The sequence below is a fragment of the Plecotus auritus genome, assembly GCF_963455305.1.
Source record: "Plecotus auritus genome assembly, chromosome: 7".
Taxonomy (NCBI): Eukaryota; Metazoa; Chordata; class Mammalia; order Chiroptera; family Vespertilionidae; genus Plecotus; species Plecotus auritus.
The window spans coordinates 138,744,878-138,768,948 of NC_137774.1; the positions used below are offsets into that span (position 1 = coordinate 138,744,878).

The following is a 24,071-nucleotide window of genomic DNA, read 5'->3' on the forward strand; positions in this document are numbered from 1 at the left end:
ATCTAGTTTTATAGTCTTGTTGTTTTTTTTATCATGAATACAAAAACAGAAAATAAAAGGTGGACTGGGACTTCTTCCTTACAAATAGCAGCTGAATGCCCAGTCACTTATCTGGTTTTATTCCTGTTGTCTTGCACCTCCTGTTCTTCAAAGCACATGGACTCTGCTTGCGATTTGAAAAGAAGTATTTATTGAAGTTGTTTTATTCTGTTTTATCAGTTCATTTGTGGAGGGGGGGGCAGGGCACTCCTATTTTCCCTTGATCCCAAGTTGCCAGGTGACCTAATAGCTATAGCAAGCTGGCTGTACCCTTGGTTGGCCCTTGTAAAGTTTGTAACCAAAAAAATTGGGGTTAGTCTTCCCTGGGAGGGGAGACTGTGTCTTCCACTTGGTGGTGGTGAGGGGTGTGCAGTGTGGAAGAACTTGTATCCAACCAGGACTCCGGTTGCTGGGGACTGTCCATCTCCTCTTCAAGCCTGCAAATTTTAAACTGTAAAAGCATAAAAAATTATACCCACCAAACCTCTATGAGACATTTGTTTATTTGCTTAGAGAGAAAGAACCAATATGGCTAGTTTAGTACTAATAAGAGTCACTTAATGATCAAAGCCTATACTTAGCCTCTAAAATTATAGAACAGTGTTTATTCATCAAAACCTTGACACGTACTCTTAAAGCCAAAAATGTTCCTGTAGTAATAGCTACCATTATTTTCCCTTTTGAAATTTAAAGGGGAAGGGGATCAAAAACTTTATTTACTCATTCAAGAATGCTTACTGAGCACCTGCTATGCGACAGGCACTGGGCTGGGAGGCCGTGGAGACAGCAGAACGAGCACTACAGAGGCAGTCCCTGTCCTAAATGGCCTTGTGGGGCCACCATATTAAAAGGCTATTGATATAAGTGCCCTAATAAGTATCAATCCATCAGTTATATAGAAAGTTCCCAAATTATAAGCAAAATAATTCTGCTCATGTAAAATAACCATGTATAATACTAACAACTATTAAGACTGTTCCTTAAATGGCTACAGTGGTATTTTAAGTGTCTTCCCTGGCACTAGAAATTTCTTCTGTGGAGCTTCACAAGGTAACAGTGGAGAAGGACTTGCATGCTAAGTATCCTAAGAACCATGCAGCATGGTTCCTGCCTCCCTCGGCTTGTTTCTGTTATCTAAGCCATGAGGTTGACACTGCTCTGGGCCTCTCACAAGGTACATGGGCTACAAGGAAATCTGAGTAAAGTTTTTATACTGAACTGAAAGTTGTTTAAAGTCCTCACACCTTTAGAGAACTTAGAAATGTTCCCCAGCTTGCATTGTTATTTTTCTAAAGATATAGGATAATTGATCTGAATCCTACCCCCTCACCCTCCACCCCTGGCAAGCTTGTGGAGAATCAACACTAGATTTTCTCAGTGGCAGCCCTGGGGTGTTTCACCCAACCGTAGGAGCTTGCATTCCTGGAAGAACCACATCACCCCTTAAATTATGCCAGGCTACTGTGGGCTTGGGATGCAGGAGTGCTGAGTGGCTTGAGTGCAAGGACACAGTGTCAAGACAGACTCCATGTGAATCCCAGCTCTGCTACCTGTTAGCTCTATGACCTTGGACAGACTACTTACGTTTTCTGAGCCAGTTTTCTATCTGCCAAACAGAGATGGTGCAGGGTGGTGGTGACAAGCACAGGCTCTGGGCTTGGGGAGACGTGGGCTCTGGGCCTGGCTCTGTCTTACACCAGAGAAGAAATTATTCTCCCTCTCTATGCTGCAGTTTCTCGCCTGCAACATTGGGAATCACTAGCATCTGCTTCATAGAATTGTGAGACTTAAGTGGGATAATGTTTATAATGCTTAAAGCAAAATAAGCACTCAATACACATTAGCTCTTATTACACTTGCTTCAGTGACCACATGGGAATGTGCCTAGAGCAGGCCTGACACACTGGCGACTTACAAGGCATGTCAATTTCTCTCCCCTATCCTGAACTAACCTGAATACAAATGTAGGATCATTAGCATTGCTCTGAGATAGCAGAAGGACATACGACTGGGGAGAAGTCTCCCACACCCACACCCCTTTCCTTGCCTTCTCATTGTACTCCATTCCCCTGGTCTCCTCACACAACAGATCACTCTTCTGAGCGACGGAGACGCACAGCTCTCTCTGCCATGTAACCCAGTCAACTTCGGGAGACAGATTCTTGACCAGGCCTGACTAGCACTTGCATTTCCTTCATGGAGCTGCATCAAAGGGCATCTGGAGGGAAAGCACCTCCCACCTGTGACAGACAATCAAGCGGAATAAGAGAACCAGGTGCACTGATGGATATCCTCATCACCAGCACCAAATTACAGCACGTTAATGCCAACTTCTCAGACAGCCTCCGATTTATGTTGCTTCCAGTACATTTAGCAAGGATAACTTTAACGTGTAAAAGAATAATTTAGCAAGCAGACAGCTGAGGCTTTTAAGATTTTTATTACACGAGACAAACACCTGAATTTTACCCGGGCTTGTGGTGTGGCATAGAGAGCAGTGTTTTTCTAACTACAGGGGATTACCTGTTAAGGAGTCATAAAATCAAGTGGGTTGAGACCAGGATTTCTATGAAATAGAATAAACTAGAATAGAAGCTATCTATAATAATAAAAGGGTAATATGCAAATCGACCGTACAGCCGAACAGTGGAACGACCATCCAGACAACCTTCTGGATGACCTTCTGGACGTAGCCGGGGCTGCGAGGGCTGAGGCAGCTGGGGCTGTGAAGGCCTACTCTTGCACGAATTTCATGCATCAGGCCTGTAGTCTGAGAATATTATGCATACTAAGGCTTTGCACTTTTGGTGATTTTTTTAGATATTTAGATGGATGGATGCTGGATGGATTGATGGATTGCAATGTAAATGTTTTTCTTATTGTTGGTCATGGTCAAAATAGTTTGAAAGCCACTGAAATACTAGATGTACAGAAATAGCATGTGCATTTTATCAAAACAAATGAAAACACTCAGGTTTAAGGAAAACTAAGTCATGGTCAAATTACAAATTACAAAATTATTATGTCTCTGAAATTAAAACAGAATTTTGTTTAGGTTTTTTAACATTCTTTATTCAATTTCTTTTACATAGCATATTACCCTGTTGGTACATCCTTGTTGTCACAAATGGCATTACTTTATTATTTTTATGGGTGATTAATATTCCATTGCATATATGTACCATATATGTACCAACTTAGGTTGCTTCCATATTTTGACTATTGCAAATAATGCTGCACTGAACATAGGGTACATATATCTTTTTGAATTAGTGTTTAGATTTATTTGGATAAATCCCCAGAAGTGGGATTGTTGGGTCATATGGTAGTTCTATTTTTAATGTTTTGGGGAAAACTTTGTACTGTTTTCTATAGTGGCTGCAAATAGAAAAAAAGTGATAGATACCGAGAATAGGCTGATTGTTGCCAGAGGGGAGGCTGTTAAGGAGGTGTTTAGAAAAAGGTAAAGGGGATTAAGAAATAAACTGCCAGTTATAAATAAGTCACAAGGATGTAATGTACAACACGGAGAATATATGATCAATAATATTGTAGTAATAACTATGTAAAGTGACAGATGGTTACCAAACTTATTGTGGTGATCACTTTGTAAGATATATAAATGCTTGATCACTATATTTTACAGCTGAAGCGAATATAATATTATATGTAAACTGTAATTAAAAAAATACATTTTTTAGCCCTGGCTGATTTGGCTCAGTGGATAGAGCGTCGGCCTGTGGATTGAAGGGTCCCAGGTTCGTTTTCGGTCAAGGGCATATGCCTGGGTTGCGGGCTCGATCCACAGTGTGGGGTGTGCAGGAGGCAGCTGATCAATGATTCTCTCTCATCATTGATGTTTCTATCTCTCCCTCTCGCTTCCTCTCTAAAATCAATAAAAATATATTTTAAAAAAAGAAAAGAAAAAACGTTTTTTAAAAGAGGGCATGTCCATAACAGGTTCCAGCATAAAATCTTATGAGGCTCTCAACACATCTTGGCAGCTGTGGTTTCTCTACTTCTCTAATGAAGTCCAGGCCTTTCTGAATGATGACACCTGTGTGTGACATTTAGGACTATTTGTTTGCCCCGCCTGTCTTACATACAGTCTCTGGAAGTCAGGAGCTTTCAAAAATTGTCTCCCGGATCTACCATCAGTCTGATTTGTTAGGCAGGGCAGGTCTTCAGGATGATGTGAGAAAACTCATTTACAGAACAAGGAATCAAGGAATTGTGTTCTTCATATTAACGTTACTCCCTTAATTTTGGCCTCCCAACCACTATCCCCACCTCCTAAGACCTTGCATTTGAATCAGTGATTCTAAGAATGGCTCTTACGTCTCCAATGTCTATATGCCCAGTGACTTTTAGGTGGAGGTGGGTTATGTGAAGCTTACCCATAGGGAGGGGTAAGGAGATGATGGTAGCTAACCCATCCCAGTCAATTTAGAACTGGGTCACCTGCTTGGAGGATGTTTGAAAAGGAAAACCTGCCTTAAGTTAGCTGCCACACTGGAACAAATGGTAAAGTTGGAAGAAACCTACATACCTTTGATTCTAGATAGGACACTAAAGAACTAGGCATCACAACAATGTTTTTAATTCCTTCTTGTTGAAGATTCTGTCTTGAAAGCAAGATAGTCATGAGAAATGAGTAGCTAGCTACACAGTTGGCATAAGTTCCTGCAAAAGTTATGAAGCCTTGAAGGAATGCATTTAATAGGATAAGGATAAATAACATTCCTGAAACTATGGGGTGGGAGAAAAATTCTGAGAAAAACTATAACACCAAATATTATGAAGGGTACCAGGTATGAAAGAAAGATTAAACATTATCAGGAGGCCCAGTGTGCACCTATATAGAAGGGGTTATTAATGTTACTGGAGGGATAATTAATACTTTTCAGGAGGAAATAATGTGAAAAGATTCAGAAATAATATTTATAATTTCCAAACTTTATATAATAAACCCAAAATATGATTGATAAAGTAATTCAATATGAGGTAAATACATTTATCTGTTGATACTTCTTCCCATAAGACTTGGGACCACAACATAAATAGAATCTCAGAGGTATTGTTAAAATTGGCACAGAGGTTACTGGTATTGCTGGGACTTCCACTATTCAGATACCTGCGGGAAGTCCCATCTTCCTAAAAACAGAGTATCTCATAAATCCCTAATGCCCTTTGCTAACAAAATCTTTTTTCAGAAGCAAATATATCAATAAAGGCAACACTGGCCAATGCTCAATTCTGCTTAAAAAAAAAAAGAACTTATTGGTAAAGTGGAAGTGAGGTGAACCTGAGGAGACAGTAGCTAGTGGACATTTGTTCTTCAGCATTCTGGCATGCTACAGGTAACTGCACCTTAGCTCCCTCTAGAGTGATTACCTCCCCGCCATTGTATGCAGTCTTACTGGGCGTGTCCATCAGGATTTCTGCCTTCCCCTCACGGAGGGACAGGCCAATCAGACTCAATGTCTTTCCTAGGACTTCTAATTTGAAATAGATTAGATTTCAGATTTTACAAAAAAATAAATCTGAAAATATGATTTTCAAAAGAGGGAGGAATGTAAGGATGCAAAAGAGCGGCTAATGGGTCACTTCAATGGTATCAGATTATGAAAGACCACACATACACACACACAGAGGATCAGAGAACAGTGCATTACTAAAGGAAAAAAGAAGAATTGGTGTAAGAGTAAAAATCACAGCTGGAATACTGAAGCCACACAAAAAAATGAATCAAAGTTTAAGAAAGGATTTTGAGGCATCAAAACGGCCAGGACAGTATACTGAAGCTGATGCTCTAAGGCTAATGCATGGCAGTAGGAAAATCGAACTTCTTCTTAACTCTTCTTTTGCTTCCATCTTCTTCATGAAAGTGAAAGACCTTCACACCTGGGAGTGTGGAATAAACATGGTCAGGAGGTCATTGAAGTCCAAGATAGGAGCCAGGACAGTGGGGGAACAGAAGCCTTTGTAAACGACTTCATCCTTCAGACCTGGATGAATTCTATCTCAAGGTGCTGAGAACTAACCAAAGTACTTGTAGATTCACTGCCAGTAATTTTGGGAAAATAAAAAAGGATGGAAAAGGCACATGAAAATTGGAAATGGACAAATGACTACTTTTGAAAGGAGGTAGGATAGTATAATATTGGGTTTTGGAATCTACAAATTGTCAACTTTATGTGAAGCCTCGTTATTTGTAATGTTCTTTTAGTGTATCTATATTTTATGACATTTTTGATGATGGACAAATACTTCCTTTTATAAGGAAAAATAATAAAGAGACTTATTACAAAACAAAAATCCATTGGCTGAAACAATATAAAACAAACCAGATGAAAGTTAACAAGAATAACTGTAAAGCCCTGTGTTGAGGTAAAAAGAATTACTACATAAGCATAGAATGGAAGAAAGCTAGGTTTGAGAATACTTTATTTAAAAAATGTTTGGAAGTCTCGGGCCCAAAGTCAATATGTGCAAAAAAAAAGTAAACAAATGCATTTACAGGCAGCATGAATAAAATATAAAAGACTGGGCGCAGGGAAGTAATATTCCAGTGAATGGGGTCAGATTCCCCCTGGAGCGCTGTGCCTTGTTCTGAGCTCCATATACTCAGATGGGTATTGAGACTCAGAGAATGGTCAGAGGAGGGTCATCTGAACAGATCTAGGAGTGTAGATCCTGAGCACTTAGATTTGCAACAGGCCCCTGCCTCGTCCCCTTATGAGTGCCACTTCTTTAGTATAAACCATCTCCCCACTGTTTTCTTTTGGCTCACGTCTATTTCAGCTTTGGAATCCAGATGTGACCTGATTTCAAATCTGGAATAAATTAATATGTAACAAGATGAGTTATTGTAATATTAATTACTGCCTTTCTGTTTGTTTTTCCCCTCTTTACTTTAGACTTTTGGAAAGAAACAAAGGGTATTTTACCCTCTTTGCCCCACAAATAAAGGCTAAGCAGTGAGCCTTTATTCTTACTTTCAAAGGGCCGTTAACAGTGGCTTTATATGCTTCAGTGATGCTTCATACACACACACACACACACACACACACACACACACACACACACACACACACACACACACGGAAAGTGGCAGATCCCAGGAAGACAACCATAAAGAGGCCTTGTTTTCCAAGGCCTGAGGTGACCCCGCATGGAGGAAGTCTTTTGTGTTTTGAAGATAAACGAGGAGAGTGTTTCTTATGAGGTCTCTGGTTTCCAGGATACTAGGAGAGACAGGGGCTTGTGCGCTTCTCATGGGTCAGGGTCCAACCCGCAGGACCTGTGCGATGCCTGAAGATGCCAGATGCCAAATGACTTTGCTGGGCTTGAGGGCAGAGCTGGACCCTGATGTCCAGACCTCCAGTGGAAGCAGAGATCTGCTAGAACCTGTCTAGAGTGGCCTCACCGACAATCAGGGCAGCCTCAACAACAGTAGTGTGCAGCAGAAGGCCAGTCACAGCAAGGGTGAACGGGGACCCTACACACACACACACACACACACACACACACACACCCCACACCTCACATAAATGTGCACATGCACACACACATGTGCACATGCTCATACACACATGCACACAAATATGTATACCTCAGGCACGCACACAAATGTGCACATGCTCACACACACACATGTGCACATGCTTGTACACACTCACACACAAATGTGCATATGCTCACACATACATGCATATAAATGTGCACATGCACGCACATCTTTGGAGACACATCTAGAAGGATCCACTGTCCAGGTGCAAAGCAAAAGAAAAGGAGAATATGAAAAATGACAGATGTTAGACTGATATTGACCCTCCCAAGTGGAATGTTGGGGCCAGAATGTGTTCTTGAAGTTGAACTGGCCTGATACAACTGATACATGTTATAAAGCTGTAAATCTTTCTGAGTACCTAGGAAATGGCATGACATCAAACATTATGTGGATTCTGAATTTATGGAAAATAAGTATCTGGAAATTATTTCAAAGTTGCAAAGTGCCTCATATCCCTTATGGCACCTATGAGGGCTTTCTGTCATCACTTCAATTACCTGAAGAAAGAAACTACAAATCAGAGTCTGGTGGTGGGCAGGCAGTCTCTGTCCCTGATCTGCCTGGGCCGCTGACATTGTGAGCCGAGGGCCGGGCGCCAGGGACCAGCGCGGGCTCTGCTGTGACATGAGCAAACTGCTTCCTTCTGCAGGTCCTCTAGGCTGTTACTCAGGTGCAGATATGCTGCCTGAATCCTGGATGTGTTCCTGGGTTACTTTAAGTCAGTATAGACACAGGCCTAGGGAAGATGCCTTGCCTGAGAAGGGTGAACTCTGGACAGTGGTGTATGTCAGAGCCTGAGGCAAGCCTCCTCCGTTTCTGAGAACATCGCCAGGGGTGGTATTTCATGTTGTTCTGTGAGAAAATGGTTCCCTATCTTTCGTGTTTATGTAATGCTGACTGTGTTTTTGTGCTGATGTGGTTAATTTCAAAGAGAATACTCATCTACTCATTCTCTCGTGTTACACACACACACACACACACACACACACACACACACACACTTACACTGTGAGCCCTGCACTGAGCTGCTCTTGGGGATATGAAGCCGAGGAGGAAGGTCTTCCGAACGCTTGCCGTCCAGCAAGCTGAATCACTGAGCCAGGACATCAGAGGGCAGCCTTGTGGGATAACTTCCTGGGTTTTCGAGTTGCATCATGCTGTATCTCTTGACAGTGAGGTAAGTTCAAGAAGTCAGGAGAGCAAATATCAAAGAGAAGCTTCAATGCTCAGAAAGAGAATGGACACTCTCCTGAATGGCAACTCTCACTTGTGTGTGATAGGACGATTCATACATAATTCCATTCAGTTTCTGAGCACTTGCTGATACTTCTGAAGCACTTATTAACAGTGGCTGTCACTAAGTGGTAAAGTTAAAGAGGATTTTAATTGTTTTCTGTTTGCTTGTCCAGTTTCCAATTTTATTACCATGCCTTGGGAGGCACCTCTGAAAGCCACTGTTGGGAGTTCAGTTCCTGCCCAACAGGACTGTTGCGGTTCTAGATTCCATAGGATGCCCACAGGGATGGGAGTGGCTTTGCCCCTACTCTGGGTAACCTCCCCTCCCCTGATGGTTCCTCAGCCACTTCTAGAACCCATGTAATCAATTGTTTGCATAAATTCCCTATTGTTATAAAAACTACATATATAACACATGAGAGAGCATGTTTAAAATACACGTTCCTGAGCCCCAGAGAGTCTGTAGATATTCTGATGTAGTAAGTCTGACTTAGCAGCCCCTCCTGTGTTCTAGAAATCTCAGCCATCATCAGGTGGCAGACTTCTCAGTCACCCCTGGCTGGAGTCAATCACAGTTGGACCTTAAGCTTATTCCCTCAGATGTAATTTAAATGATTTGGGAGAGAAGGGCAGGGGAGAGAGAGATCACTTCTCTCATTTTCACTCTCAAGTAGTCTCAGATTTCAATGGAGCCTTAATTTTCAGCTAATTAACCTGTCAATCTTACTTAGAAGAAATTGGTTTCCTTCTATCAGAATTGGGAAGGCAGCACTGAAGCCTGAAGAGGTGTTTGCTAGCTTTCTGACAGTGTTAGATAAGGCTCTTCTGATCCCAAATTACAGAAGTCTACCCTAGCCAACATAGATGGGTGGGTAGGTAGATAGATAGATAGATAGATAGATAGATAGATAGATAGATAGGCAGATAGATAGGCAGATAGATAGACAGATAGGTCAGGAAGTCCCAGGAAAATCTGAACAACCAGCCTGAGGGAGGGCTGCACTCAAGGTAGGTTCAGTCCTTGGCATTAGCAACCCTTCCAGGCTGCTGTCCTCACTCAGCAGCATGCCTGCCTGATTACCTATTCTTCTCAGTTCAAACTTCCAAATGCCTGAGAGACAAATCAGATTGGCTTCATTGAGGTCAGGAAGTCTCCTGGACCAATCAGCTATAGCTAAGAATAGTGTCATGTAATTTAGACATGGCAGTTGAGGGTCCATCGGAGTGAAAGGGGGCCAGTTCTCAGAGCAGGCAAATGAGAGAGTGACAACTGTCCCAAGATGCAGCCACTCCCCTGACTCCTCCCCCAACTCTTATCCTTCATCCATCTCTGGGGACAAATCTTTAACCTTCTCCTAGCATAGACCATTCCTGTCTTCCCTTCCCAGTCCACACTCCATTCTAGACCAACCCACTGCTGACAGGTCTCTGGAATCCTCCTTCCCTACAGGTCCCACCCTGTGAAATGTGGACTCTTGTTCATCTGCACACTTACACTGTCCTGTGAAATCCCCTCTCCAGAGGGGATTCATTTAGAATCAATGAGATGACACTGCTCTTTGGAGAAACGAGACCAGGAAATCAGAGCCAGTAAGTCTTGCCTTGGGTTATTTTTCTAGCGGCAGTGATGGGCCACACTGAGTCATCCATACTGGTTTCCTTTGTGACTAATACCTCACACTGGAGAGCAGACTGACTGATTGGGGGACAGGACAGCCTTTGGCTGACTGGGAAACAGGGCTTTCCCCTGTGGGAAGGCTGGGTGGCCAGTTCAGGGAGTGAAAAGTTAATCCAGGCACAATAGCACCACACCCTAAATGAAATAAGTTGCCAGTTCTGAAAATGACTTATGCCATTCGAGTTAACTCTCCTCCCCCCAATCTCTCCTTCAAGGGTGAGATGACCACACTGTTAGAAATCAAAGCAGTGTCCTTGGGTACCTTCATACTTTCTTGCTCCACAGAAACTATCCCAGTGACCACATCATCAAACATTATCTATCACAACACAGTTAGCTCTTAAAGACATGGCAAGGTGCCACGAAACTCAGATATGCTGTCCTTTGAATGGAACTCAGAAAAACACATAATGGGAATGCCTAGATTACGCTGTGTGACACTGGGGCCAGTTACATAACCTCTGTGACTTTTCTCACCAGCAAGATGTCAGAATAATAGTCCCTCCCTCAGGGGACTGTTAAAATGATTAAGTGTAAAAAAAATTAGAGCAGTTCCTGGCATGTGGTAAGTGCTCAATAAATGGTAGTCATCCTAGCCATTTCCTGACACCCTCCGGTAATGTCTGATACACCTCGTCTCTGTGAGAGTATCATTCGTTGAAATATTAGTCTATGGGTCCTTTCTCACCCCTAGACTAGGGCTGCAGGTGGGAGCCCCTTCTTACTTGTATCTCTAGTATCCAAACAGCCAGTGATGCTGATGCATGAGGGAATGGGTGCTGGAGTACCAGGTGTGTCACCAGGACTGAGATGTAATAAAGAGAACTGTGACCCCAGGTTTCTTTAGCCCGTGTGAGGAGTGAATGTGTGAATTGGAGGGTTTGTCCAAAGATCATAAAGAGAGAGTGGAGAGGACTAGCCAGGAGTTTCCAGTGACCTTGGGCAAGTTGGTTAACCATTCTTATCCTCAGCTTCTTCATCTGTAACATATGGATTGGACCTACCTTGGAGCACTGTGTGAGAACTGAATGCAATAATAGGAGTAAACTGCTTGGCACATGATAAGCCTAAGTAATAACTGTTCAAGAAATAAATAACTACGAAAGTCATAGTTTCCTCACTGAAAGTGATGAGTAACTCAATGACAAAAGCCGATAATACCACCCACTAATGCCTCAGGCTCTGCCTCTGCTTTTACCAACTTACCTTCTAGACGGTGATCCGGTGTCCTAGGTAGACTTACCTGGAGGAGAACCAGGACTCACCAGTCAATGGGCTTCCACTTGATCCTTTTGAGTTGTTTGAAATGAGCATTTATGAGTATTCTCTTAGAGTCCCAGTGAGCTGGCACGACTCCTGGTGACATGAAGTGATGATAGTGACATGTGGCAGCCCCCTCATGTTCAGCCACCCAGCTCCAGCATATACACAGAAGGCACCAGCTTATTTGCTCTCTCTCTCTAATAGCAAGAGACCAATATTGGATGGCAGAGTTAGGTATAATGAAGCTTACGGCTGCAGCACTATTCATAGAAGGGCAAGTTACGTTACCATGCTCTTCTACTCTGGGAATACTCTTTGGGAAGGCACACTGAAAATTCTGACTCATAGTTTTATATAAAACATACTTTTAATGGTTTGAAATGTATATTCTTAAGCTTCAAAAAGTGAGATGTAGAAGACTATATTATGAAGAAATTCATGTAAAATGTTTAAATGTGTAAACTGTTTCTAGGAAGATTTATGATAAACTGATGATCTTAGAGACCTATGGCTAGAGAAGTTGAGTCATTGGAGGATGAGGGTAAAGGGAAACTTGTCATTGTGTGTCCTCTTGAATCTTTTATTATTTTGAACCATGTAAATATATTTTCTTGCTCAAAAAGCACATTTTTAAAATGTTAAGAAATTCAATGAGAGAATCCATTTCTGCCACACGTAGTAATTTCCTAAAGTTTCTTATGCTTATGGTTAATTCTCACTCGTGGCCTTAAGTAGTTAGTTCAAAAATTACATTTTAGCCGAAACCGGTTTGGCTCAGTGGATAGAGCGTTGACCTGCGGACTGGAAGGTCCCGGGTTCGATTCCGGTCAAGGGCATGTACCTTGGTTGCGGGCACATCCCCAGTGGGAGGTGTGCAGGAGGCAGCTGATCGATGTTTCTCTCTCATCGATGTTTCTAACTCTCTATCCCTCTCCCTTCCTCTCTGTAAAATATCAATAAAATATATTTTAAAAAATTACATTTTAGTCATTCCATTCTTAAGATATTTATTTTCTAACTAGAGGCCCGGTGCACAAAATTAGTGTCTGTCAGCCCAGCCTGCACCCTCTCCAATCTGGGACCTCTCGAGGGATGTCCTGGATCGGGCCTAAACGGGCAGTTGGACATCCCTCTCACAATCTAGGACTGCTGACTCCCAACTGCTCGCCTGCCTGCCTTCCTGATTGCCCATAACCGCTTCTGCCTGCCAACCTGATCACCCCCTAACCACTCCCCTGCCAGCCTGATTGATGCCTAACTGCTCCCCTGCCAGCCTGTTTGCCCTAACTGCCCTCCCCTGCAGGCCTGATCACCCCTAACTGCCCTCCCCTGCAGGCCTGGGTCCCCCCAAACTGCCCTCCCTGCAGGCCTGGCCGCCCCCAACTGCCCTTCCCTGCAGGCCTGGTCACCCCTAACTGCCCTCCCCTGCAGGCCTGGTCACCCCTAACTGCCCTCCCCTGCAGGCCTGGTCACCCCTAACTGCCCTCCCCTTCAGGCCTGGGTCCCCCCCAACTGCCCTTCCCTGTAGGCCCAGTCACCCCCAACTTCCCTCCTCGGCAGGCCTGGTCACCTCTAACTGCCCTCCCCTGCAGACCTGGTCACCCCTAACTGCCCTCCCCTGCAGGCGTGATCACACCCAACTGCCCTCCCTTGCAGGCCTGGCCCCTCCCCAACTGCCCTCCCCTGCTGGCCAAACTTTCCTAAAGTTTCTTATGCTTATGGTTAATTCTCGCTCATGGCCTTAGGTAGTTAGTTCAAAAATTACATTTAAGTCATTCCATTCTTAAGATATTTATTTTCTAATTGTCTTTTAGGCTACCTGTCACTTGGTTATCGATTTCCACTCACTCTTTTTAAATCACAACAAAATTTTTGCAGGGAAATTTTTTTAATTTGAAAGGGAGCAAATAGTTCAAATAATGTCCAGATAGTGTTTTCTAACTGGGGGATGGAGGAAAGTGAGTTAAAAGCAAAAAAGGAAAGGCAAACATTTTAAAATGCTCATTTTCTGTTTCCATTCATTATGAGATCATTGTGATATTTGGTTGAACATTTTAGTATTGAACTTGCCCTTTATCTCTAGTCATATGTGTAGTAAAATGAATGGAGTGTTTAGTGACCCCACTGACAGTTAAGTTTCCCCTTTTTCCATTCCTCCTTCTAATGAAGTTGCTCCTAAATGTGGTTCTGGAAAAATCTTAACCCAGGAGAAAACAAAACCATTACCATCAGCCAACACCTCACCAGTAGATTATTTGTACTGTAAAAGGAAATAATTTATGTGTAAGCTACCTGCTTTCAGCTTCTGCCTAATCTAAAATATCCCAGAAACCAAAAGCTGGTGTTGAAATTAACAAAACAAAATACTTAGTGGACATCCACATGGCTTCCTATCATACTGCGAAATTTTATGCAGTTTCCTATAGTGGAGGCTCACTCTTTAAGTAGCCATTTTAAATCAAGACTGACCTGATTCTCTTCTGACCTGCCCAGCCAGATCCTCACGTGCTTCCTGGAAACTCTTCTTCTGCTAGCGTGTAAGGAATGCCCCTCAGGCCACCATGGAGATTGTCTTTGCAGTTATTATTTTGACAAAAGGATACTTGAGACACAAACATAACTAGGGACAAGGACACTGAAACTAGCTAAGAGAAAAATTAATCCGGAGTTGGTATAGAGTTTAACAACTGGAAACAAATTTCTTAAAAGGACATTCTGACCTCCATGGTTGTGGCAGCAAAATTGTGTAAGCCAAAAATTTCCCCTGAGTTTTGGCAGGAAAATCCCACTTTCTTATCAAAGAAATGTAGTTTATCCCCTTCTGCTTCCAATTAGAAAGAGAGCATGATTTTTCTTGATGCTGATACCCCAAGAATTCACAGTAAGCCCCACCGGGAATATGATACCTGTAACTCAGCAGTTAGACCCAGTGCTTATGGAAAAGAGCTAGGATAGGATTATTTCCTCCAGACTGTGAACTGTGCTAGGGTTTAAACCTACCTTTTCACTCTCCTTTGACAGGTGAGCATGAGCCTAGATGGAAGTGGGTAGTAATGGATTCCTGAGGAACCAGTACCTGTGAAATAGACCACTGTTACATTGGAGACATGGTTAATTTGTGGTGCTCACAGGCCATGATGCAATCAAATCAAAAACATTAAACCCAATTTCTGCAGTCTAACTGAAGACCCAAAACAAGAGTTTATGAGCCTGGTGAGAGGATGAATACAAAGGTGACTCCTGGGAATATTCTTATGATCACAAAAATATACATCCCAAGACACTATTTTCTTGGCAAATCATGCATTTTTCCAGATGGGAATGGAAGTTTTCAAGGGGAATAGCAACCAGTGCAGTTCTTTGCTGTCCAAAGTAGACCTTGTCTCCCAGACAAAGCCAGTCATTTTGAGCTGTCTCCCTGTGGGTTGGGGGCGGGGTGGGGAGGGGGGCTGCTTCTTTGTTCACCAGGTTGCATCAGCACTGGAATCCTGAGTCAGGGAATTCAAGACGATGGATGAGTCAGGGTCCTTCTCTATCAGTTTCAGTACAGTAATATGCACTATAGAATTCTGGACTTAAACTCCAGACCCAAGTAAAGCTGATGCACGCCATGATAGGGAAGACAAATTTGGAAAGCCTAGGTGTTGTGACAACACAATTTATGTGTAATTCAGAGTGTAAGTAATCGATTTCATTCATTTACTCATTCATCCATTCCTTAACACATGGGTGGGCCAAAGTAAGTTTACAGTTGTCAGTACATGAAACACAGAGTTAATAAAGCTATTGTACTAATCATAACATGCATGTATTTTTACATACAAGCAACTGTAAACCTACTTTTGCCCACCCCCTGTATATTAAGCTCCTGGTCAAAGGAGCTATACACAGTCCTAGGGTGTGCCATTCACAGCTGTTTCCATGCTCTGTGCAAGGCTTGTGGGCACAAGGTATAGTCCTGCCTTCCAGCAGCTCATGTGCAGGGGGAGAAAAGCACAAGAGGTTGAGCAATTGCAATACAGAAGCAGAAAGACCTAAGATGGAATGAACAGCACTAGCGAACCTGGGGGCTCACAAGGGAACACTTATCCCAGCCTTGGGGGCTGGAGGGCAGCTACCTGGAAAGGGCTGCACCCTAGAAGGAGCAGATAGGATGTAGCCAGGTGGAGAGGAGGGAGAACAGTCCAGGGTGAAGAGACATGCAAATGCAAAGAGAGGAGGGAGAGAAGGTGCTTTACCCAGAAGAAGCCATTTTGGAGTAGACAGAGGAAAGAAAACAGTTGCCAAGAAAAGGAGAGGAGAGAAGGAGAGGAGAAAGACCGGAAGCGGGAGGGAAAGACAGGGGAGAGCAGGTCAGAAGAGGAAAGAATGTAGCCAGAGCCCAAAGCTGCTTTCGTTCTTCCCCTCCCTGTGTCCAGTGATCACATTGTCCTAGTGTCAGCATGTGACCACACTGTTCCTTACAATCAAGAGCATCAGGGGCTCCTGATACTCCACAGACTGAAATGCAAGTCGGGTATTTTTTAAACATGCAGCTGATTGGCATGTGACTTACAAAGAGTTGTTCAAGTAAACTGCCACTTTAGATTAGAACCCATTGTCTGGATTGAAACAGCTACTGAGGACTGGAGGGTAAACATCTAGTTTTGCCCCTTTCTGTTCAACACTCCCTCTGCTCCTGCTGGCTTCCCGCTCAACTGAAGAAATGATTACTCTGAACTCTCCCTTCTAGTCTTAAGGCTCAACCATTGGGCATCCATCCATGGAATAACTAGAGGAAATACTGGCTGCTGACTTTTCAAAGCTAATGATACGGCATACTCGAGTAGGAAAAAAAAGGCTGCAAAATAAGTTTAAAAACATAAATAACAAAACAAGTTTTCCTACATATCAATTCTTTTATCTTCATAATTCTTACACTTAAAAAAAAACTCAGTTCAATGAATAACTGCTTAACAAGAATAAGAACACAAAAAGAGTTTTAACCTTATTTTGACAAATTTATTCTCTTCTCACTTTGCCACTTCCTATTCAATCATCGTCTATTAATTTTTTCACACCAAACCGATAAGTCAGAAACCAATAAAGCAAAGTTACTGAACATAAACATCTCTAGTCTACCTCTTTCTTATAGTTTTGTTCCTCATTTTTCTTCTCACTTCCCCTTAAAGAGAATTTTTCTCTCTTTCCTGAATGGGCTCAAGCCCATAATTAGTCCTGTGAAGACTTGTACAGGATTTTATTTTCAAACATTTTCACATACAAAATGACTTGAGGGCTCTAATCTCAACATAATGATCTCCAAAAATATGTTGCCTATTTTTGAGAGAGAGAAAAAGAAATTCTAAGAAGCCTAGTTACAAATCAGTAATAGGCTTTGCAAACAGTTGTAGCCATAAACAAAAGAAAAGATTTTCTCATATTTCCTACTTGGTAAACATCAATGTCTTTATTTGCTTAGCCACACCTTCCAATTATAATCATCATCTTCAGGTATTAAAAAAGAAATATGCTATTAGGGTCATTAATGTCCCTCTTCTCACATCTTGCTTTCTATAGTCTGCTTCACATTTTCTTATTACCAACCATTTTTATTCCATCCAATTTTTACTTAGTCTCTATGCAGAAGGGGTTGTGCCTGAGGGCTTAAAATTGAGCAAGCAGCAATCCAATGTCACCAACCGTTTTCTTTATTTCCCTGGTAGCCATGGGGGCCTGTCACCATCCTGCGGGTGCCCTCCACATTCCCTTGAGTGAGCCATTTCCCATGGTGTGTGAACCACACTCTATCTACTTCTCTCTGAAAGTTTCAATTCTTAAAATGTGCTAATACTGAATCTTTTCTTAATTTCCTCTCAAGAAATTGAATTCCTGTCTAAAAGATACACTTTTCTCTCAGAATTTTTTTATCTTTTCTCTCTCTTTTTTTTTTTTTTTTTTTGCTACCTCCTTTATGAGATTCTTTCTACCCTTGAATCCATTCTATATCAGTGTTCTCTCTTTCTGCCCATCTAAGGGGCAAGAGATAAGTGAATTCTTTTTCTCCAATCCTTTCTCTTCATATCTTAAAAACAACTGAAGAAATTTGTTCTTAGTCAATGCTTTTTAAAATATGATTAACTACTGGCTACCCTTGAGTGTGGAATTGTGGTGGTTTGGGCTTAAGGATTGAGAGGAGAATAGGGCACCTTTATATTTTATTTTACATAGTTTTACTTAAAGTTTTTATGATAATTATATACTTTTCTATAATGAAAAAATATTTCGTTTATTCAAAAATATTTTTACATTGTTCAGAAGGGAAAGGATTCCCACCTCATGCTTTCTAAACTCTGAGATGATGATTATTAACATTTTCATAACTAGTTACTCATTGAAAAGATGAGGGGAACAGAGATAGTGAGAGACTGTGAACTTCAGAGAGATAGTATTATTCAAAGTCAGCGATCAATTCCTTTACCTGTGATTCAGCCGTGAGCATTAACTGAGTTCTGTGAGCCAGGAAGGCTGCACATGAGAGAGTTGAGGTAAGTATGAAATAAACTAGGTAAGTTATGTTCATGTCCCTTTAGGAACTTCTGATTCAAAAAAAAAAAAAAAGGTGGCTCTCAATTTTTCATCTATACAATTTGATATACTCAGAAATCTTTCAAAATCAGCACACATTGCAATTGTAATCAATAACACACACACACACACACACACACACACACACACACACACACTACTCACGCATGCACGCACGCGCATGCATGCACACACCCCCCCAAACAAAGCTCTCCTTCTGCTGAGGTTGATCAGTTTAATCAGGTTTCCTTCTGAATGTTAACACTAAGGTCTGGTATTTGCCAGATCCCAGCAGGGGTCTAGAGGGCAAAGGGCCCAGCTGGAGGGCAGCCTTCCAGGGGCCAAAAGCAGAGACGTCATGGGTGGAGAAAAGAATCAGAGGGAAGAATAGGAAATACTCAGCACAGGTGTGAAGACTAAGTTATTTTTTTTAATAAATCTTTATTGTTCAGATTATTAGAGATGTTCCTCTTTTTTCCCCCCATAGTTCCCCTCAACCCGGTTCCCACCCCATCCCATGCCCTTACCCCCCGCCACTGTCCTCGTCCATAGGTGTAAGATTTTTGTCCAATCTCTTCCAGCACCTCCCACACCCCCTTTCCCCAAGAATTGTCAGTCCACTCCCTTTCTATATAATATTCTATTATATTCACCAGTTTATTCTGTTCATCAGATTTTTTATTCACTTGATTTTTAGATTCACTTGTTGATAGTCATGTATTTGTTGTCACTTTGTTGTTCATAATTTTTATCTTTACCTTTTTCTTCTTCTTCCTCTTCTTAAAGAATACCTTTCAGCATTTCATATAATATTGGTTTGGTGGTGATGAACTCCTTTAGCTTTTTCTTATCTGTGAAGCTCTTTATCTGACCTTCAATTCTAAATGATACCTTTGCTGGATAGAGTAATCTTGGTTGTAGGTTCTTGCTATTTATCACTTTGAATATTTCTTGCCACTCCCTTCTGGCCTGCATAGTTTCTGTTGAGAAATCAGCTGACAATCGTATGGGTGCTCCCTTGTAGGTAACTAACTGTTTTTCTCTTGCTGCTTTCAAGATTCTCTCTTTGTCTTTTGCCCTTGGCATTTTAATTATGATGTATTTTGGTATGGTCCTCTTTGGATTCCTCTTGTTTGGGGTTCTCTGTGCTTCCTAGACTTGTAAGTCTATTTCTTTCACCAGGTAGGGGAAGTTTTCTGTCATTATTTCTTCAAATAGGTTTATCTTGCTCTCTCTCTTCTTCTGGCACCCCCATAATTGGGATGTTGGCACATTTGAAGTTGTCCCAGAGGCTCCTTACACTATCTTCATATATTTGGATTCTTTTTTCTTTTTGCTTTTCCGGTTGGGTGTTTTTTGCTTCCTTGTATTTCAAGTCTTTGACTTGATTCTTGGGATCCTCTAGTCTACTGTTGAATTTCTGTATATTATTCTTTATTTCAGTCAGTGTATGCTTAATTTCTGACTGGCCCTTTTCCATTTATTTATTTATTTATTTTTATCTTTTTTTGGCATTCTCACTAAGATCCTTGAAGGTCTCACTAAGTTCCTTGGAGGTTTCTAGAAGATGCTTGAGTAACCTTATAACCGTGGTTTTGAACTCTATATCCAGTAGTTTGCTTTCCTCCATTTCTTTTATTTGTGACATGTTTCTTTGTCTCCGCATTTTGGCTGCTTTCCTGTGTTGATAGAGTGGCCTTGTGTGCTAGGTGTCCTATAGGGCCCAGTGGCTCAGCCTCCCCAATCACCTGATGTGGACACTCTTTGTGCACCCGTTTGTGGGCTGTTTGCACAGTCTTGTTGTAGTTAAGCCTTGAATGCTGTTGGTATCAGTGGAAGGAAATGACCTCCAGGCCAATTGGCTGTGAGGACCAGCTGTGTCTACAATGGAAGAACTGCTGTGCTGGAGACACCCTTATGGGGCAGGATTTCAGTGGGGCTTTGGTGCTCACTGAGTCTGCCCCTTGAGTGTGTCGCTTATGGATATGAAGAGTTGTAATCTGATATGGTCTTACTCTGACCACTGGGTACACTGGCTCTTGGATCTCCAAGGAGGTGCAAAGTCAGCCACTGCCTGAGGCCACTCAGCAGGAGTTATAGAGACATCAGCAGATTCCTCCTCTTTGTTTGGGGTTTGGAAGTGCCCAGATGAGGCTCAGCTGTGAAGCAAGGCAGGCTACTGCTGCCAAGAGCCTTGGGCCTTCTTTTGGGAGCTCTTGAGCTCTCTGACCCAGTTTGTTAGGTTAGGCTGTGAAAGAACAGGCCATTCATATGCAAAAGCTGCTGCACACAGCATAGGTGGGGTTGTAAATTGGGTGGGGCGAGTCTCAGGGAATCACCAGGGCGGAGCAAACAGCAATGGCTGCCAGTCAGCCCTGCACGAGGGAGGTCCCCGCATCTCCACGTCTCCACGTCCTGTGCCCCCATGCAGAAACAATGATCGCTGGAAGCACCTCTGAGAGAAAGCCACCCTCAGGTTCTGGCCCGGTGCCAGACATTCCAGTTTCTCCCTGTATGAGTCTGGGTCCCCAGAGTCTCACCTGGAACTGGAGTTCAGAGCAATTGGGAGCTTGTATCTCCCTCCTGATTGAAAAAAACAACAGCGCACCCAGTTGCCAGCCCATTTCATGCATGCCTCAGTACCTCCACACCTCCGCACCTCCTACCAGTCTCAATGTGCTTTTTTTTTCCTTCTAGTTGTAGAACTTCCACTCAGCCAGTTTTCCTGTGATTCTGGATGATAGCTGTTTTGTCTTTTAGTTGTAGTTTTGATGTGGCTGTGAGAGGCAGCAAGTACAGGTGTTTACCTATGCTGCCATCTTGGTTATCCAAGCATCAAGACTAAGTTATTTTAGTGGCTATGTTTATAGGACATCATAATCAAGTGTCGAAGTGTATATTCTAAAACTGAGTCACAGCCATCATATTTGCCATAAATAAATCTGCCTGGTGGATCTAAGCTGCGCGGTGCTCACAACCAGATTCACAGGCCTAGACTAGAGAATTAGGGGGAAATTGCCAGTCTCTGGAATACTCTTTTCAATGACAACCTATTTAATTGTGACACACGTGGGTCAAGGTATTTTTTCAAGCCCAGGTCCAGGCCATTTAATGGTCTGCCTCTCAGTTGCCTTCCTGATTCTCATAACCTTTTTGCAGATCTCCAGGCCTTTCCAAACTTAATTGCTATGTCTAACTTTGAGATCTGACAGTTACTCATCTCCAGCATCACATTCCAAAATATCGACTTCTTCTGGATTTCCCATACAAAGTTCTATTTACAGAACTGAACTTGTCCTCAGGGTTTCCCACACATTCGTTTTTAAGGGCTGGCATGTATCTTAAGGTAGGAATTCTTTATTTCTGCTTTCTTACTACATTCAAAATACCTTTGCTCTTAAGGAATTTTTTTGACAGCTTTATCTTATCAACCACGGTAAAATCTCTTTGGAAAACTCTTCTTGCAAGTACAGTATTATTTCTATGAAAAGCTTTTCCTCAAGGTGGACTCATAAGCAAAAAATAGTCTCAGAGGTTATCTATGCTGATCCCTTCATTTGACTGATGAGAAAAATTCTTCCTGCTTTTTTCTTTGTTAATGACAGTACTTAGATTTCAACTAATCTCTTCCTCTCCCATTTGTTCTCCCATATCATTTATCTTTCAACTGGAGTCTAAGATCTCTCACACCTCTAATAACTCAAGATAAATACCAAAAAAAATGTGGGGTTGCTTTCTCCCAGAGACCCTTTCCTGTATTCCACTCCCCAGATCCAATTACTGATGACATTGGGATTCTGTCTTGTAGAGTCTCAATAGGTTTATAGCAGGAATGTAGAATTTTTCCAGGAATTGCACACTCTTGCCACACCTACACTTTTCCTAGAACTTTACTGGGTCGTAGTGGTGCACATGCAGCAGGCACATTACCAGCACCGCCCTCCCCCTCCCCCCCATGCCACACACACACACACACACACACACACACACACACACACACACACACTCACACATACCTGATCCTCACAACCCCTTGTGAAGTGGAATTATTGTTCCCATATTAAAGGGGAAGAAACGAAGACTTTGATAACAAGTGTCTCCAGGCAACTTAGCTAGTTGGGGACAGAGCTCAAATATAAGCTTGAGGTTTCTGACTCCAACTTTTGCACATCATTATTTTCCTTGATGTCCAAGAAACCAAGTGCTTGGTTTCTCTTCCTCTCTTTTACACTCTACTAATCTGCTCAATCCCATGTCACCAGAAAAGAGACAAGAGAATGATGGAGAAGAAAACACCACCAGTCCCTCCCCTGACTCACCTAGAGTCAAGGTCACCAGAAAGGTCTCTGCTTTTGTTTTATTATCCCTGGAAAGCACCAATACATTAATTTTTTTTGGAACATCTTAAATTTTTAATCCTTTCTTTACAGGTTACCTAAGACCGCTTGTGATTAAGAAAACTGCAGAAAGTTAGTAACTGTCACAAGCAAACGCCAGGTGGTGGCCGTGTCACTTTTCCACAGAGTCCTGCTTTGCGGGGTGTCTGAATGCACTGCTCGGGGTCTCTGCTCACACTTGCTGGAATCAGTCGTGGCAGATTTTAGTCCACAGGTCGCTTTTCCCCATATTTCTTTGTAAACTCTTCAACATTCTTACAGAGTTTTTTACGGTCCTTAGAGTATTCTTCAGCTAGGTCAGCCTGAAGGGGGTGCTCAGGCTGGGGGTCATCCACCAGTGCTATGAGAGACTGGACTACTTGGTCGGTTTTTGTTGCTGGCTTCCAGTTTTCAGCACTAATTACTGGCAGACAGACCTGTCCCTTTTCATTGATGATGGGGTGATAGATCTTTGTTTTAAATGTAATCTTTGGTGATTTGAATGGGTATTTTGCTGGAAAGTTGCTTTTGATTCTGAAGGCCCCCTTATCATATGGAGGGTTGTCAGGAACAATAAGCCTTTGCCAAGTCAATAAATTAGCTTCATCAACCTGGATGTTATGGAAGTTTTTCATTCCACATTTGCGGATTTCTTCAAGCTCCTTCATCAGCATCCTGCTGGCCGCCATCTTGGATCTGGTCAATACATTAATTTTTAACCACTTCTTCCCTCTTGCTTTTTCCCACACCCTCTTCTTAATATTAATTTAACATTAGGCTTACTATAACATGTCTCTAATAGTAAATTTCCTGCTGTGTTTTAGGATTTTCCCCTCTTTAATGCAGCTCTTTTTTTTCTCCATTCTTCAAACAATCTGTTAGAGACTATGCTTGCCTGAAAACTTTTCCTAATCACTATTTTGAGTCAGTATAATACTTTGGGGCAGTTTTAGGAATATAGTAAATGGGATAGAGGAGAATACGTGTTCCCATGAACAACAACAAAAAAGCCAGTCAGACCAAAACACTTTTAATTTTGATAAAGTCCTTTTATTTGTAAATCATGTATCTAATAAAGGACTTATATCATTATATTAAAAAAAACTTTCACAATTAAATAATAAGACAAATAATTCAATTTAAAAGTGAGTAAATGATTTAAATAGATTTTTCATCAAAGGCATAGAAATATTTAATAGGAATATGAAAAGATGTTCCATGTCATTACCCATTAGAGAAATGCAAACAATAATGAGTTATCTTTTCACACTCACTAGAATAACTAGAATCAAGACAGACAATAACAAGTGTTGGAGGGGATGGGGATAAATGGGAAACT

At 42.0% G+C, this 24,071-nt stretch overlaps 1 protein-coding gene across 1 annotated transcript; it reads right to left on the bottom strand.

Moving 5' to 3' along the window:
• Positions 1–22,956: 22,956 nt before the first annotated feature.
• Positions 22,957–23,421, bottom strand: LOC308253859 (ubiquitin-conjugating enzyme E2 L3-like; the record flags this gene model as incomplete). The annotated part of the gene is made up of 1 exon (XM_080679627.1): positions 22,957–23,421. The coding sequence occupies one exon, from the start codon at positions 23,419–23,421 to the stop codon at positions 22,957–22,959; it is 465 nt and encodes a 154-aa protein (XP_080535753.1).
• Positions 23,422–24,071: the final 650 nt, after the last annotated feature.